At 34.9% G+C, this 17,369-nt stretch overlaps 3 protein-coding genes and 1 pseudogene across 4 annotated transcripts; 3 read left to right on the forward strand and 1 right to left on the reverse strand.

The window, feature by feature from the left end:
* Positions 1 to 6,711, reverse strand: part of LOC113777952 — an 18,460-nt pseudogene extending 11,749 nt beyond the window's left edge.
* Positions 6,712 to 6,869: 158 nt separating this feature from the next.
* Positions 6,870 to 9,175, forward strand: LOC113778183 (transcription factor HBI1-like). 2 transcript variants are annotated; one of them, XM_027323485.1, is made up of 7 exons: positions 6,870 to 7,344; positions 7,451 to 7,666; positions 7,780 to 7,914; positions 8,001 to 8,072; positions 8,173 to 8,382; positions 8,462 to 8,562; positions 8,803 to 9,175. In XM_027323485.1, the coding sequence occupies exons 1-6, from the start codon at positions 6,979 to 6,981 to the stop codon at positions 8,522 to 8,524; spliced, it is 1,062 nt and encodes a 353-aa protein (XP_027179286.1). In that variant the 5' UTR covers positions 6,870 to 6,978; the 3' UTR covers positions 8,525 to 8,562; positions 8,803 to 9,175. The 2 variants fall into 2 exon arrangements, with proteins under 2 accessions (XP_027179286.1, XP_027179287.1); XM_027323486.1 differs by having other exon boundaries at positions 8,465 to 8,562.
* Positions 9,176 to 9,416: 241 nt separating this feature from the next.
* Positions 9,417 to 12,318, forward strand: LOC113777953. The gene is made up of 8 exons (XM_027323189.1): positions 9,417 to 9,428; positions 9,555 to 9,662; positions 9,889 to 9,968; positions 10,179 to 10,273; positions 11,251 to 11,318; positions 11,448 to 11,643; positions 11,732 to 11,905; positions 11,989 to 12,318. Exons 1-8 carry the CDS (start codon positions 9,417 to 9,419, stop codon positions 12,114 to 12,116), a joined length of 861 nt encoding a protein of 286 aa, XP_027178990.1. The 3' UTR covers positions 12,117 to 12,318.
* Positions 12,319 to 13,277: 959 nt separating this feature from the next.
* On the forward strand, positions 13,278 to 13,986 carry LOC113777954. Its single transcript, XM_027323190.1, has 3 exons — positions 13,278 to 13,460; positions 13,565 to 13,647; positions 13,720 to 13,986. Exons 1-3 carry the CDS (start codon positions 13,278 to 13,280, stop codon positions 13,922 to 13,924), a joined length of 471 nt encoding a protein of 156 aa, XP_027178991.1. The 3' UTR covers positions 13,925 to 13,986.
* The last annotated feature ends 3,383 nt before the right edge of the window (positions 13,987 to 17,369 follow it).

Consider the following 17,369-nt stretch of genomic DNA (forward strand, 5'->3'; position numbering starts at 1 on the left):
TTTTGCTTGCTTCCTTCTCGAGCCCAATATCATCGTCTCGTTGGAAACACATTGATTACAGATCTTCCATGTCTAACAGACTACTACCTCTCATAACCCTTGATTTGCGATATCTTTGAAGAGAAAGTGATAGAATCATTTAGACCAGTTGACAACCAACTTCTGAAGAGGTTGGCAGGTTTTCCGGCTGAACTAGAAAAACAGTGTCTGACGCTTGAAAATTATTTCATGAACTGATACCAGGTTGCCACGGAAAGATTATACTTACTAATCAAAATATCCAGTTGTAAGTACCATCTAGCTCAGGTGGAGTTATGATTAATTTGAAGAAATCCTTAATGCAAATTGCACCACTTACAGGGTCATTCTCTTTTGGAATTTAATTAACTAGTATATCCCTGACCCTGAGGAGGGGGACAGGGAGGTTATTTTTCTTAGTTTATCTTAACCCATTATTGAAAGAGAACTGAACGATCAAATCATCATTACTTTTAACCCATATGTTTATGTGAACATTTCCGGAATCATGGGATTAAGTTTTAGGTCATACACCTTCCTATGATGAAGATTCTTGAACTCATTATGGATATTCCCTTCACATCCAATGCCTAGGTCCAGGCTAAACTTGGAAAAGCCAGACTTGATCGAAATATGTCAAATGTTTGTTGGCTGGGAAGACAAATGCATGGTGGGGTGGGAAATGGGAATCATTGCCTTGTGGGGTTTGAGTGGGCTGGATTGCAGAATGGTAGCCTATTAGTAAGTTATGATATGAGCGTTAGGTATGTGGAAGAATTGAGACATGAAGCAATCAGAAGAACACATCCATCTCAAGACTGAAGTTGATGAGATCCTCCCAACACAGCCCATTGCTTATCCTCAAAAAAAAAAGAAAAAAATCATTCCTCAATTTATTAATTCAGAGTTCTAGTCAAAACTAACTGTTGCTGGGGCCCCTAAATCTACTTGCTGTATCAATCTTTTATCAAATTAATGTGATCTTGTCCCTCCCCTCCTCCTGGATGTTCTTTTCATAATCCTGTTATCTTTGATTTTTCTTTACTCTTTTCATCTTTTCACTAGTAACTTGTATTGTTTCATGCTGTCGATTTTTGATTAGTTTTTGTCCCTTGCTGCCTCTTATTTGGCATATTCTTGTTTCTTTTACTGCTTCTCAGGAGTTAAACAAACAGTAGAATGGGGCTACTGACCAACCAAGGCAGCAACATCCACTAGTATAGTAATGTAGTAGTGTTATTTATCCATGCATGCATCCAAGAAAAGCCATCGAGAATATGGGACTTCTTTCTCCTTATCCATAACGCTGCGGTTCTGGATAAAAATGTTTCCATCTACGGATAGTTTTTCTTTTTCTTTTTCTTTTTCTTTTTGGAAAGACACAGATAGATAAATTTTATCTATGCGATTTTAGCTGCAGAGATCAGACACAGAAAGAATTGTTTATGCAAACAATACTAGTTGTCTCTTGATGTCCCCACAAACACTTCCCTTGCATCTTTCTTCTCCACAATTAAACACAACATAGCATGTGAAGTATATGGAAAGAAGGATGGTGCATATCCTGATGATGTTGACAGATACCCTGTTCCACAAGCGCTTGCAAGCTAGCTTCAATCCCCCCCCCCCTCCTCCTCTTTCCTCTGCTTCTCCTTCCTTTACCATTTTCTGACGGAGGGCAATAAGGAGAACCTTGTTCTGCATCCTGATGCTGATAGATGTACGTATGTATATTGTGTTGTATAGCAGTGCTTTCTCTTCAAAACGGAGTGCGTAAAGGGACCAAGAATTTTGTTCAGGAATTGCATGTGCTCCTTTTCTTATGCTGCTTTTGACGTTTAAACCGATTCAAAAGAGAAGAAACAAATCAAACAATCATTCATGAATTCATACTTGTTCATGTCTACGATACAGGATACAGATAACTAAAATTTTCAAAGAGAAGTTATTAAGTAGCAGTTTGGTTGCTTTGTATATCGAAATTTCTTTAATTTTGTTCCCGGACAATAGCATGAAGACTAAAAATCCGTCTTTTATTTATACTAGCAATGGATCACATGCTTTGCACGTGAACGTAGTGCTTTTAGATTTTTTGTTTCCCTTAAAATTTTTAGAATATCAATTGTTTTGAAGGAATAAATGTAATTGAGACAAAAAAGATGTGATATTTAATATTTATATTATTTTTATACTTTTTTCTGAATTTAGTTTGCCCTAACCAATACAAATGCAAAAGTTGTAAAACATTCTTTGCCCTAAGAAAAGTTTTGTATTGTAACAACATCAATGTTTTTGTCTTTCTGTTAAGTTTGGATGACCTAAATGTTCTCTTTTATGTCATTTGAGTTAAAATTTTTAACTTTTTGAATTATCTGTTCTTTCTCTTTAAGTCATTCTATGAATTTTTTATTAGTTTTAGTGAGCTTTTCTAATTATTTTTGGCTAATTAATGGTGGATTGTAAAATGATCTGTAGCGTTATTATAATTATTATAGCATTTAAATATATTGAAATTCTGTTGTTCGAATTTAAATACATTAACTTTGAAGAGAAATGTTTTGATTCGATGAAACCTATTTGTATTTGGCATTGATGACATACTTTATAATTATAGAGTTTATATAATTAAAAATTATAAGCCATTAAGATTATTTATTATATAATGAGTATTTCTTTTTATAGACTACCAGTGTTTATTTTTTTTTACTCTAGCCAATTTAGATCATTGCCACATAACATCTAAAACTATTAACTATTAATGTAAAAAAGTCACTACATTATCAATGGATAAAAAGTTAATTCTTATATAACAGTCAAACTAAACATGGATATATTTTTCACCTTTGAAGTACTCTTTGTAATTGGATTTTTATTAAAAAAATATATTTTTAGGTTTAATTCACCATAACTCAAAGGATGTTTCACTATTATTGTGATTGGCATTTGTGTATTTAATATTCGGTAATTGCAATTTAATGTTGTTAGTTGTTATAAGAATACCATTAATAAAGTTCATTAAATTTAATTTTTGATGCAATTTAAATAAATAAATTCTCAATATGAAACTCTTTGCCTATCTTTGTACTCTATCTCCTATTTTGTGTTAAAGTTTCTTATTCAATACTAATATACTCATACTAAAATGAAAAATAAAAATAAAAAGGCTCATGATATTTTTTAAGAGATTCATAGTACCAATTTATTATTTTTGTTTCATGTTTGAAGTTCTTTACTCTTTAAACTTAAATATTTTGTAAATAAAATTTATTGTTCTTTTTTTGGTAAATAAAAAAGTAAGGAATCTTTCATTTTTTGTAACTGCTAGCATGTTTGATATTATTTATTTGTAATAAAATGCAATGCAATTTGTCCATTTATTAGAGAGGAGTGTAATTTTGGCATCACGAAAAATAGTATCATTTTTTGCTTATACTATTAACCACTAAGATTCATTATATATATTTTTGTATAATTTATAAATAAAATTTGTTCTTTTTCCTGTTTAATTCAGCATAACTCAAGGGAATGTTTTTCATTCTTGCAATTGTTGGCATAATTGATATATAATGAAATGGTGGTTTTTTTTAATATAATTTACTACAACTCAAGGTCTATCTCTTTGTAGCTATTAGCATAATTCTTATTAATTATTAAGGAAATACAATGCAATTTGCCTAGTTATTAGTGTCTAAGGCAATTTTGGCATCACAAAAATTATGGTAAACTTCTGCTTACATTCTTACACACCAAAACTCGTCATACTTTTTTTTTAATAGGGTAATAGAATAAATAGCTAGATAGATTTTTTTTTTGGTACGAAAGAAACATAATGCATAACAAGTTACGAGTCAATTACAAATTGAGGTAGGCAAATGTTGGGATGTAGACTCGAAATAAATAACTATTGAGATATCAAATATGCAACAATTTAATAACAAATAAATCATATGCATGAAAATATAAATGACATACAAGATTTAACTTGGTTCGACTCCATCATTAAATTTAGTCCACGAAGAGAAAACATGTTCTTCATTATGAGAGAGCAAATTTGATACAAGAATACAACTTGAAACTAAAACCCTTGTATACCATCTCTCATTTTGCAAGATCTCTCTCCCACCCCCATGTATAAGGCTATATGTCATTCTTGTGTCACTTTGTAGTATGTCAACCCCTACCTATTTATAAGCCACATGACTTGGCTAATACCCAAGTATAACAAGAAATAATTGTTAATTTCTAATCTTATACAAAATATGAAATAATTTCTAATTTCTAAATTTATACAAATATGAATTTCTTGGCCACTACAAATGAATTACGGATAGCATGGAGCATAGAATTGGATACAAAACAAAATGATCTTGAAGATCAACTCTCATCTTTGCAAGGCTATTCGCACACTGATTACCCTCATGTAGATGCATTTAGTAGAAGCCTCTTGGCATGAGACCAGCAAGGTCCCGCAATCATCCCACAAAAAGTAGGCTCTTTTACATCTCCATTTGGTGTTAAGGTTTTCCTTCAATTCCTCAGCCCCTCACCTTTTTCTTGATTTTTTTTTGGGTTTATTGTCCCACTAATGCTGATTCCCGGCGTTCTTAAGAAAATTGGCTTTACGAAATTGAGAGCGAGTTAGTAACAAACATTATTGTCATAAAATTAGGAGGAGTCCAAAAGGGCAGAAGGCTTTTCCTCACTAATTGGTTTTTAACAAAGCCGAAGGGTGTTCAAAAAATTCATCAAACAAATTGTGGATTCAAGGTGGCATGTACAAAATTGGAAACCGCGGGTTCTTTCTGGTGAGTCCACTTTCCCAATATGGACTGTGGGTCCTTAGCCAATCTAGGCAACAAACCTAATGGGGCTCCACTTAGCGTAATGAAGATGTTAACAATTAACATAAAATTGTGGATGATCCTGTTCCCCGAGCGATTGATCACCATCGATCATTTTTTTTATAATTGTTTCTTGATGAGAAGGAGAAGTATATCAAAGCGAAGTTTATCATACAAAGAAGGAGAAGCATATCAGAGCAAAGTTCATTATACAAACAATAAGGAGAAGTATTAAAATATAAGAGACTAAACTAATTGAGTCAAACAAATCTAAAACAGCGATTGCCAAAAAAAAAAAGTCTAAAACTGTGCCTCCGTTTGGATTAGTTGTTTTTAGTGATGCTTTTGAAATATTTTACTGTAATAGTGTATATGAAAAACTTTTATTGTATATTTATTTTTTGTAATATTTTTAGAGGGATTTTAAGAATATATTTTGGTGTATCTTTTTAAAAAAATATATTTTTAGAGTATTTTTAAAAAATTAATACTACCACCCCAGCCCCTCACTTCTTTCCCCTCCACTCCTTCTTTCCTCCTTTTCCTCCCTCTTCCCCTTTCTTCTTCCCTTTCCCTCCCACCCTTCTCGATCTGGTCGTGGCCAAATCACGACCAAAAAGTTGTGACCTTTTGGTCACGATCTGCCCTTCGTGACCAGATCGCAGTCAAGGCCTTGTTTGGTCGCAGCTAGATCTAGAGGTAGAACTGTTAAGTCAATCGAGTAACTCGAAAGCTTGTTAAAGCTCGAGCTCGAAACATGCTCGTTTAATTAACGAGCCAAGTAAGCTCGGCTCGTTTGATACTAACGAGCTCGTTAATGAAGGGTATATTTGTCATTTTAGAAATCAAAATTATAAAAATTAAAAATTATAGGTTTTTATTAAGGTTAATTTGCACGAGCTCGAGCTCGAGCTCGTGAAGCTCGACTCGTTTGTGATAAACGAGTCGAGCTCGAACCACATGTATATTTAACGAGTCGAGTTCGAACACATTTTAAAGCTCGTTTTCCTAACGAGCTCGAGTCGAGCTCGACTCGAATTAAACTCGATTCGAGCTCGGCAACCAAATACTCGACTCGATTAACAGCTCTATCTAGAGGGAAGGGGAGGGTTGGGGGAGGGAACGAGGGGAAGAGAAGGAGAGGAAAGAGGAAGAGAGAGGAGGGGGATGAAGAGGGAGGAGGTGGTGGGTGATGGTGATAAGTGAAAAATATTGCAAAAGTTTTTAAAATTTTTTTATATATATTTGTGAATTGGTTTTAATATATTGTATGAATGAAATTTTTTTAAATTATGTTTATTTATGTATTATTATAATAATATATTTAAAAAGTTAGTTTTTGAAAAATAGGCAATCCAAACGATCTTGGACTGCAATTATGTTATTAACCAGTAACTATTATTTGGTTTACTTTTCTTGGATCTATTCAAAGTTCCTTGTTTGGATTGCGATTTTCCGTCGGAAAATTACGTCGTTTTCCGTGATCACATTTCCCTATTACCTTTTTTTCTCACATACATCAAATCGCTACAGTAATTTTTCCATGAAAAATCATGAAAAATGCAATCCAAACACAACCTAAACAAGCTTAGCTCGGTTCAACCCCTTCCTCGAGCGTTAGAGGCCTAGCGTTGGCGTTCTTTGGTCACTCTTTATGGCCCATCCCTCCGCCGTGGCTGGAAACTAGTGTTCTAGCACTGGCGTTCTTCGGTCTTTCTGGCCCTTCCTCAGCCCTGGCTGGAAACTGCCGTGAGCTTTGGAAGGTGCAGAACGCCGTCGATACCAGTCCGTTTACCGTTAGCAGCCACCGGACATTCTCACATGGTAGTTGCACCTCAGAACCACTGGCCATCGGTCCCACCCCTCGCAATCCTTAACCCCACCATTTTGTCCAAACCATCCAAATATATATTCCTTAATATCAACCCCTCCGTCCCCACCTCCCATCTCACCCCTTATCTTCTCCTTTATAAATCACTCCTCCCGCAATTCATTTTTTTTAACGCCGTCTAACAAATTCCTCCCCCCGGCCACATTCACCATTTCATCTGTGGCGCTCATCAATTATTTCCCACCTTTCCAGCTTTCCTCACTAACTTGCGCGCCACCTTGAATTATTATGTTACACTGCCTGCAGACGCCGTCACCGGAGAACTTCACCGCTGCCGGCATGAACGCCGATATGAGCGTACTGGAAAGGCAGAGATCAGTGTTGCAACGCCTTTACCAGCAGCAGCAGCATCAACAGGACATGCATTCTTCGCAACCCACAACATCATCAATGCCTCTGTTTCAGTACCAGAATTTAGTGAATCCCTTGAAAGTTCATCAAGAAAATTCCCCCAATTTCGGGTTCACCTGTTCCGAAATCACGACTACTAATACTAATTTGGAAATGGATCACCATCAACTATCCTGCTCTAACGTTACTGCTACTTCATCTAAAACTCATCATGTTGCTTCCAGCAAGAAAAGGAAAGCAGAGGTTGGTAAATTAAATACTCTACAAACCTTGCAAAATTCGGATATTCCAATGCTATTGGAGTAATTTTTAGTGCGCTTGATTGATTGATTTATTTATTTTTTGGCAGTTTGATGTAGAAGAGGAGTGCAAGGACAAAAGGGTCGAAGGAGAAGCAGGGGAAGTACAGTCAGGGATTACCGTAAAAAGTGAAAAGGAAAATTCAGGGAGAAATTCAAGGGAAAATTCCAATTCCAAGGCTTCAGAGGTGGTTCAGAAGACTGATTACATTCATGTCAGAGCGCGTCGTGGTCAGGCCACTGATAGCCACAGCTTAGCTGAAAGGGTGAGTCGCTCAGTGTTCTACCAGTTTGCCAGAGACTTCAATGTTCTGGGAATTACCATATATTGAGGCTAAAATACTTTGCTAAATTCGTTTAAACAAAATGTCTATTTCAGGCTAGGAGGGAGAAAATTAGTAAGAAGATGAAATGTCTACAAGATTTAGTCCCTGGCTGTAACAAAGTTACTGGGAAGGCTGGCATGCTCGATGAAATTATTAATTACGTTCAATCTCTCCAGAAACAAGTTGAGGTAAAATCTGGAATTCGACTATGGAGATTCTTGATTTTGTTAATCGGCCAGACTTGTTCATGACTTCAGTTGATTGTACCTTGCAGTTCCTTTCAATGAAATTGGCTACTCTGAATCCGCGGCTAGACTTTAACGTTGACAACATCTTTGCAAAAGAGGTTAATATCAGCGTAATCTTTCCACTTTTTGAGTATTATACTTCTTCGCTGTAAAGAGATTTTAACATGTAAAACTGACATTTATTTATGGGGATTGTAGTTTCCTGCTTACATCGCCAGTTTTCCGACCGCGGCTACACCGATAGAAGTGGTTCATTCAGCCTTACTACAGTACAATCAAGGGCAACAAGAACCCACAAGTTCAGGGCTTGATATGGCAATCAATCCTGCTCAGATGGTGCCACAGAGAACCGGAACATCCTCATTAACATTTCCGGAAGCATATTTTGATTCAATTTCTAGTCTGTCCGTGAGTAACTTTATTCAAATCTTGCTGCTTAATTTGTCCAAGAACTTACTCTGATGACTACTTCATTGTTAAATTGCAGCAGATGCCAACTTGGGACAGCGATTGGCAAAGCTTTTACAACAATGTCGTCAGCTATCATTGAGAGTAAACAGTCAATTTCGGTCTCACTTTACGTATAGGGTGAGTATTTAGTTAGGTTTTGTGAAATTGTCAGATTTGTTGGATACGGCAATTGGCAAGTCGCTTTATGCAATCAATTACTAATATTCATTTATAATCACGAGGAGCTGCGTAAATTTGTAAAGTCGTAAATACGATTGCTGTGCAAGTTATAGACATCGCTGTCATTGATCAATCCTCTTCCTCAGAGGTTTATTCATATTCTTAACGCTAAAATTATATCTTATGATATACCTGCAGCCTAGATAGCAATTACTACTACAATGGAGCAGGCAGGGTACCTTACCTTCTTCGCCAGTGCTCCTTATCGTACATTTCAGCGAAGCAGATATCAGCAACATGGCTTAAAGCCTCAAGATTTCAAGTTCTGTGATTTTAAGATGGAGTGCCTATAATTTTTTTTTTTTGGACAGCAGATTAACTAGAATGTTGGAGAAATTTAATTTTTATTTTTTTTGCTTCTAATTTAGCTATATAAATTGGTCCCCTCATTCAATGCGATTTTGCTTGCAGAGGAGATTATTTGCTTGTATAGTAAATCTTGCTACCACTGGTGAGATTTGATTTATATAATTGTAATAATAGTTCTGATTCTTGATCGTGTTCCACTGGATGACAAGCATACATACATGTTTCTATCACGTATATCTTTATACTACTGTAAGATACGATGGAGAGACCAAATTGCAATTTCACCACCACAAGAACCATCACCGCTTGGCCCTCCGCCAGAGTCCCCCCGGAGAAGAAATTCATCAACATAAGTAGATAACGTCCCAACAGCATTCAGCCAAAACTTTCGTCGTCCTCTCACGTGCCGCGCATGTGGGTTGGGAGCGTTGTGTTGTTCGCGCATGGCGCAGCAGGTTCGGCTCCGTTGGCCTCTTCTCTTTCTGTCAGTAACCCATGTGTCTGCTGCTGCGTTCTCTGCCGCACTGAGGCTCCTGCTGCCTGCTCTGCCACATTGAAAGACTTGTTTCTCAATCTGGCAGAATCCAATGCCTCTGCTTTTGCCTAACTTCTCTCTCTCCTTCTTCTTGACGATATTGCTCTGTTTCTCTTCTTACTACGCAAGGACCATTGATCCTCGGTCTCTCGCGGTCTCTGGGTTGCAGTGGTAGCCATTGGGTTCTCCTCCTTTTCCTCCGTTGTCTTCTTTTTATCTCTTCTTCTTTTTACTTCCGGTGAAGTGCATGATTCACTGTGAGCTTCCTTTGTGAGTTGTAACCTGAAACTGATTTTTTTGCTTTTTGTTCTTTGATTCCCATTTTGAGCTGCGTAGCGGCCATGCATCCTCTGTCTCTCGCTTTCTTTGTGTTGCAGTAGTCCAGATCAGCTGCCGTCCGTTCGCGTCGCCTCCTCCTCCTCCATTGTACCTTTTCTACCACCTCTTCCTTTCCGGTGAGGTACGCTCCTCCTCCGCCATTGTACCTTTTCTATTTCTTCCATAAAATTTCTTTCCGGTGAGTTTTCTACTTCTTCATTGCCAGGAGTTCGGCCATGTCTTTTTACACGCAACAAAAAAAATTTTTCGAACTAAGGTTAACTCCGCCGTTTCTTCTATTCTGTCCTTTCTTTTCTTTATTTCATTCTTTTTGTCTCTCTTTCTTGAACAGAAGACGGTTTTCTTCTCCTCCGCCGCCACTCCTCAGATCCCTCAAACTCAGAACTACCAACAATAATCACCATCGCCACTTCGCCTTCTACACCGGTAAGTTTTCTTCAATGTGACTTTTCTTTGTATGTTTTAGCCTAGGGTTGATATTTCCTCCTTTGGTGTTTTTCCTCTCCGGTGAGCGTCGATCTTGCCTTTTTTTGTTGCGGTGTTTTTTTCCTTTTTTTGCTTTTTACCTCCACGTTGCGTTGTATTTTTGTTTGGTTGTTCCGTTATCTGGTCTACATGGGTTTGACGTTGGCCTTTGCGTTGTTTTTTTTTCCCCTGCGTTGCGCTATTTTTTTTCCCTTTTTTGTGGTTCTCCCTTGCAAACTCGAGGCTATGTAGTTGTGTGTTTCGTGATGTGGTTTTTTTAGTCTCTGGACTATTGCACTTTTTCCCTCCTTCTTGTCCCCCGCCCTTTAATATTGGTCTAGCGCTCTCATAAGAAACAAAAAATCATTCTTTTTGCCGATCTATTCCAAGAATTTTCTTTTCCATATGCTTTCAGCCTGGCTGGACTATGACTGTCAAGAAAATAACATTATCGAGTTCTGTTGGTGATGGTTTCAAGCAATCGTTTTTTTTTTCCCAGATACAATGCAGATCTGTTCAAAATTTTATTGTTTTCCAGCACTTTCTATCGTCAGCTTTTTTTCCCTTTCTTTTTATTAGGCCTGATATAACTAAAATCATGTATTTCTGCTTTATCTATGCTATTCTCCATATTGTTGTTAATCCTTACAGTGAGCATTTTTTACAATTTTTGAATGGCATGCTTTTTCTCTTCTTGTGGAATATTTAGATTGGTATTATGCTTATTGTTAAGTTTGCTTGTTTTTATCCCTTTCTTTTTATTAGACCTGATATAACTAAAATCATCTATTTCTGCTTTATCTATGCTATTCTCCATACTGTTGCTAATTTTTTCAGTGAGCATTTTTTGCAATTTTTGAATGGCATGCTTTTTTGCTAATATAGGTGCCGATTTGATGTTGATCTAACTGATGATACTGATACAATCACTGCATCAGTGTTTGGCGAATTAGCTGAAGGCTTGCTCAAAATGACTGCACTGGAAGCAATGGAATATTATGACAAGGCAAGTTCCTGTTACATAGTACCGAATGCTGCATACATTCATTAATCAATAACCAGATATGCTTAAAATAAATTATTATTGCTGCTGAATATATGATTTTATGATCTCAACAATTCTTTTAAACTGTAGAAAATAGACTTGCCATTGGATAAGGTTCATAAAGAGCTGAAAACAAAAATGTTCATAGTTCAAATCAAGCCAGGCACTACTAAAGAAGGAAACAGTCATAAACGCTACACTATAGAGTATTACTTCGAAGACACTTCAGAGATCAAATCCATTGAATATCCTGAAGAAAATAGTACTCAGCATAAACACATTGAAGGTAATATTATTTACTTCATTTATAAATTAACTTCTTAGTTTCCTACATTATGGTTACTGATAGTCTAGCTAAATAAACAATCACACAGATAAGCAGCCATCTTCACCAAAAGCAAGAATTCGGTTGGAGGCTAGGTTTGAAGAATCTGAAACTAAACAACAAAGGTTTTCAGACATGAATTCCATTGAATATGCTAAAGAAAACAGCTCACAGAATGTCTCCACTGCAACAAATGCTACAGTTACCATGATTTCTCAATCAGGTAATCTTAGATTCTATATAAATTAATTTTTGATTTCATACATTATAATTATTGTTAGTTTTGCTAATTAAGTATTTATATAGGCAAGGAGCATTCTTCATCAAAGCCAAAAATGCTTCTTCAAACTGGTTCTCAGGAATCTCTGGATAAGCAGCAAGACGTTTTAGATGTTGATGGTTTTACTTCCAACAAGAAACCAAGAAATATATGAGTTTACTCCAACACACCATCGCTTTATGCTTTAGCATTCTGGTTTAATCCTTTTGCTAATGCTGTGTGCCATTGACTTGTCTTTAGGAATACTTTTCTGCAATGGTTATGTATACAAATTTCGTTTGCAAGGTCATACTCTTAGACCGAATTATAGACTATTTACTTTTAATACTATATTGTATTGGTTTCTGTTTGGAACTGCTTTTCTATCATAGCTATTGCAGCGATGCTTTTCTACCATCAGTAGTACATCATACCTCATTTCTATCTTGCTGATGCCGTATTTTTCAGTTTATCAATCCATTGGAGATGATAATAGATAGTCACCTGTTTTAATTATAATTATCAAAACTACATTTATTTGTTTTCTCTTCGGTTATTACAGCATTTATCTAAATATATGTAAAACTCCTGAGACTAACTATAGATACACTCCTCTGAAATTAAAGCCTCTGCAATTTGTTAATGCTGAGACAATCTTAACAACTTCCCTAAACTACATGTTAAGAAACAAAGTTCCAGAGTTCCATTTTTACAGGAAATGCAGAATCTTTAATGTAGCTATTAAGTCTATATCTAAACAGGTACCATGGCTGCATTATATCAGGTCATGTTGCAGTCTCTATCACTTAATTGAACTAAGAAACTAAAATGGAATTGATAAAACTATTCCAAACAAAAAACAAGGAATCCAAAGTTCCATCTGTACAAAAAAATTGCAGAATCTTTAATATAGCTATTAAATTTGTATCTGAACAAGTATCAATGTTCAGAGATTTTCTATTCTATTTGGTATATCTAAACTCTGTTCAGCTGAGATAATCAATTGCTCCGTTGCTATTTTAGAAAATCTAGACACCTCTCTTTATTGCACATACAACAGAAGACCGTGTTGCAGTCTCTCTATTCATTACTCATTTAACTCATTCAACCACCCTCTCTGATGGCTTTCTTTTCATTACATCATGTATTAAACAACATGGTCTTATAAATAAAGCTCAAACATTCATGAAATCATGCTTCCATTTCTTTCTAACACCTGTAGCAAAAATCATCACTTTTCCAATGGATAAGCCTAGAAATCCTTTCAAAAAATGGAAAGCAGTTGGAACAGATAACATAGAGTTTTTCCTTTGCACATTTGATAAGAAACGCATCCATGCTGCAACAGCTAAGACATCAGATGAAGGAACAGCTGTATACTATATCAGCAGAAAATTCATTGAAGATTATCCAATGGTGCTGCAGTACACAGGTGAACCATCTCTACACTCTATCACTTCCGTCACTCAGTGGTTGCAAAACATCATTGATATCAGTTCAGAAGCTTTTGCAAATACAGGTATATGATTCTGTTTTCCCACTTTCCATTATTATATGTTCGAATCTTTTTACGCTCGTGATGAAAATAATTTTTATTTTTATTGCTAACTATAATGATTACAGAAATGGCTGATCAAGAGGTACCCCAAATACCAGAAGGAAGACCATGGTGTCACGTTTTCTTTTGCTCAAACAGAGAAAAGCAGGTTACCTGTTCAGATCACTATTATACATTCTTTTAAAACAGATAAATTCACACTAGCTTTTTTCTCTTGTAGGAAATCTCTGCTGCTATTTTTCATTCACTTGGTCTTCAAAACGGTCATGCTATTACAATCTACCATGGTATACAGCATTGGCAAATCGACATCAAAGATGGATGTTTCGAGCAAGGATGGCATTCCTTCTGCAAAGACAATCTTATTGACGAAAATAATATGGTTTTCTTGCGCACAAAAGGAAATCTTATCTATGATGTTTTAGCTTTCTCTGAGACACAGACTCACATTTTAATGCCTTGGACTCTTCCATTACCAATGCTCTCAAACAAAGGCAGCTACTTATTTCCTTAATCTTTTTGTTACAGATAGTATCCCTTTTTTTTTTGGCTTCCAACTTTTTATCCATTTTGACTACAGGCCTGAATAGCATTTTCGATGGTGCATTTTTTTTATCCAATGTGATGGTTGCAATCTTAAGCATTTCAATAAACCATCAAAGCAGGAAAATTAGCCCTTCAGACTTTTTAGATGGGTGGAATATTCCTATGTAACTAGGCTTTTGCCTCCGACTGAACCCCCTCCCCCCTCAAACAACAAAAAAAGAAAAAGAACCAAAAATATTTCTCTTAGCTTCCATTTATCATACGTCAGTTCTCCAAAAAGAACAAAATATAAATTATCGTTCTGATTATTTCTTTTCTTAACATTAGTCTTCAAAATATTTTTATTAATAAAAGTATCATAAATTGATACCATAATAACACAGGCATAACCTTTTATACAGTGACTATGTTACATTAGAAGATATTGAGTACGCTAGGATAGTGGCGCAGTCATGATCAAATACATAAAAATACAATAATTTGAAAAATATAAATTTAAGCTTAAAACTTACAGGCCAATAACAAACATTCAAATACTTTTAATAATAGGCCTGAATAAAATACAAAAAAATGTTAGGACTTAAAGAAATACTGCAATTCTATACCACCTATTCATGCCACTAAAGATCAAAATGGAAGCTAACAAAAATGTATGATAAAAAAAGAAAATATTTGATGGAATGACAATATTAAAATTAATTTATAATTTTTTTAAAGTCTGTTATTATTTACCTCTCACTACTAAATAAGAATAATTGATAACAAAATTAATAGTTTAGATGTAATACACATAGAAAAAAAAATTGAAAGAAAAAAAAATCTTAATTTGGAAAATTATTAAAGAGTCATGCCTTGAAAACAAACTACAGATATTTAAATGTTGGTCTCTTAATTATAATCATAAACAAGAGGAACTTGTGCGGTACTCTTTCTTTCCTTACTCTATATTATATACTACGTTGGCTCCATTGTTTCATCAGAAATGGTTTTCTAAAAAATGTAAATTGCCAATTGCCATTCACCAAACGCTTTGTGAGAAACATCCAAGAAATATCAACAAAACTTCAGACTTGTAGAATACCTATACTTAAAAATATATTTTTCTACATAAATTATTATTTTGATTAGTTCAAAACTGGACAGGGCATTTTATATTTCTATCGCGCGAAGCGCGTTCATGCCTCCTAGTAGAAAAGAAAGAGAGAATAATGCTGGACGGCGAAAGGGGTAAGGTAATTACAGTTGGGAACTTTTAAGCAGAGGGGGGATGGGGGTGGGGATAAGCAAAAGTGGTGGGGGACGAGGTGAATGAAAAGGAAAGATGGTTTAGTGGTCCAATTTGCAGTTGTACTTGAAAGGGTTGCTTGTGAGTGGCTTTCCTTGCTATAGTGACCTCACCACAGAGGAGGAGCCACTGCCACTTGAGAGGGCCAACATTTCGGACAAGGTGTTCCTTCCTTCTCCATTGCGAAACAGGTTTTTAGAATGGCATCATCATTGCACTTGCACATGATGAAAATTGACAAAATTTATTGAGGCCACTTTCCTCCTAATACTGGCGTTGTTGCCTGTATAACACCAATACCAACTTTTACATGGGTGGGGATGGGAGACTGGAGACGTATCTATTAATGTACTAATTCATTAAAGACTCGTACTTACCTATTATGGAGGAGCTGATGAGCTATGAGATTTTTCATCTCAAGTTCTTGATATAAATCGTAGATAAACTGATGAAACACTACATAAGAACGTCCTATTTTTTTCACCTAATATTATTAGTTTCTAAGATAATCTGAAATGACTTCGATAACATTTCTATAACCTAATCTAGTGTATAAAGGCTAAAAGAGCCAACTTACATTGGTGGGGATGGGGAGAGTGGACACGTATCTATTAATGTATTAATTCATTAAAAACTTGTACTTACCTATTATGGAGGAGCCGATGAGCTCTGAGATTTTCCACCTCAAGTTCTTGATATGAATAGTAGATACACTGATGAAGCACTATGTAAGAACGTCCTATTTTTTTCACCTAATATTATCTAGAGGGAGAGAAGCCTAAAAAGACTGTGTATAAGGGACTAGTAGGTATAAAAATCTACCAGATTAAAAGGGTATTCTGACACTTTTTTTAAATTTTTTCACTGTAGGTAGAGTTCGAATTACTGACTTACCGTCCAAACGGTGGACTAAAGCTCAGTGGTAAAAATGACTTGTGCTAGTTGCTAAAGCTCACTTTTTTTTAACCTTAATTATTCCACAAACCAAACGAATTTTGGGACATGTTCCTTAACACAGCTTCTACTCGTCATGGCTGACAGGCTGAGTTCGCCTTCCTTGTGTCTGCTAACCAACGTACAACGACAAATATGTCAAACAAATGAACAATCCCCTTCCTCGGGCCTATTATGGCTTTGTTCTCGTTTGGTTTAGATTTTGTATAAGCTGATTATAAAAAGGGATTATAGAGAATAATCGAAATCAATAAAAATTACTTTTTGATAAATCGTGAATTTTAACTTTTTAAAATTGTTAAAAAAAATTTATAATCTAAATACAAAATCAAACAAGAATATCGAGGAAAAAATGATTATTCAAAACCAGAATCGATAATCAATTAAAATAATTAACCAAAACCAAGCCTTCAGTATTAATGGGTGAGAGATTTTATAAACAAATCACTATCAAAATATTGTGCAATAGTTTGTCTTTGTGTTCAAAATATTCAGTGCTAGAGCTCCGTGTTACTGGTAAAGAAGATTTGCCATCATAGCAAATGCACAATTCATTTCTTGTGAAATCAACAACAATTGCTCCGTTTGGATTCAGCATTTTTTGAAAAATAATTTTTTCATCTACAATGCTACAGTAATATACAAACAAAAACAGTTTCAAAAACACCGTATCCAAATAATATATCAAAAATAATTCCAAATATACAAAAAAATTCGGAATTTTCGATTTCGAATTATACGAATTTGGTAATGGAATTTTTGAAATCGGAAATAGAAATCAGATTTTTCGATTTCAATTTCGTTTTATACTATATATATTAATATTTTTTTATTTATATATACAATATTTTTTTATTTCAATTTTGTTTTATAATATGTATATTAATATATATTAATGTGTATATTTCAATTATGTATATTATATATTATATATAAAATGATATTAATATTAATATGTATATTTCAATTATGTATATTAATATGTATATTATATATATTATATCAATTGAAATAAATATATATATTTATATATAAATATAAATATTTTGTTTAAAATATATTTATATATTTATATAAATATATAA

This window comes from Coffea eugenioides, chromosome 7 (assembly GCF_003713205.1).
Source record: "Coffea eugenioides isolate CCC68of chromosome 7, Ceug_1.0, whole genome shotgun sequence".
In the NCBI taxonomy this organism is placed as follows: Eukaryota; Viridiplantae; Streptophyta; class Magnoliopsida; order Gentianales; family Rubiaceae; genus Coffea; species Coffea eugenioides.

Bases quoted from the DNA above. Each gene is read 5' to 3' on its own strand.
- LOC113778183 (XM_027323485.1), top strand. From the start codon at position 6,979: ATGTTACACTGCCTGCAGACGCCGTCACCGGAGAACTTCACCGCTGCC. The intron at 7,667-7,779 runs GTGAGTCGCTCA...TGTCTATTTCAG, and splicing joins GCCACAGCTTAGCTGAAAGG to GCTAGGAGGGAGAAAATTAG. The intron at 7,915-8,000 runs GTAAAATCTGGA...TGTACCTTGCAG, and splicing joins CTCTCCAGAAACAAGTTGAG to TTCCTTTCAATGAAATTGGC.
- LOC113777953 (XM_027323189.1), top strand. The intron at 9,663-9,888 runs GTCTCTGGGTTG...GTGTTGCAGTAG, and splicing joins TTGATCCTCGGTCTCTCGCG to TCCAGATCAGCTGCCGTCCG. The intron at 11,319-11,447 runs GCAAGTTCCTGT...TTTAAACTGTAG, and splicing joins CAATGGAATATTATGACAAG to AAAATAGACTTGCCATTGGA.
- LOC113777954 (XM_027323190.1), top strand. From the start codon at position 13,278: ATGCTGCAACAGCTAAGACATCAGATGAAGGAACAGCTGTATACTATA. The intron at 13,461-13,564 runs GTATATGATTCT...TAATGATTACAG, and splicing joins AGAAGCTTTTGCAAATACAG to AAATGGCTGATCAAGAGGTA. The intron at 13,648-13,719 runs GTTACCTGTTCA...TTTCTCTTGTAG, and splicing joins GCTCAAACAGAGAAAAGCAG to GAAATCTCTGCTGCTATTTT.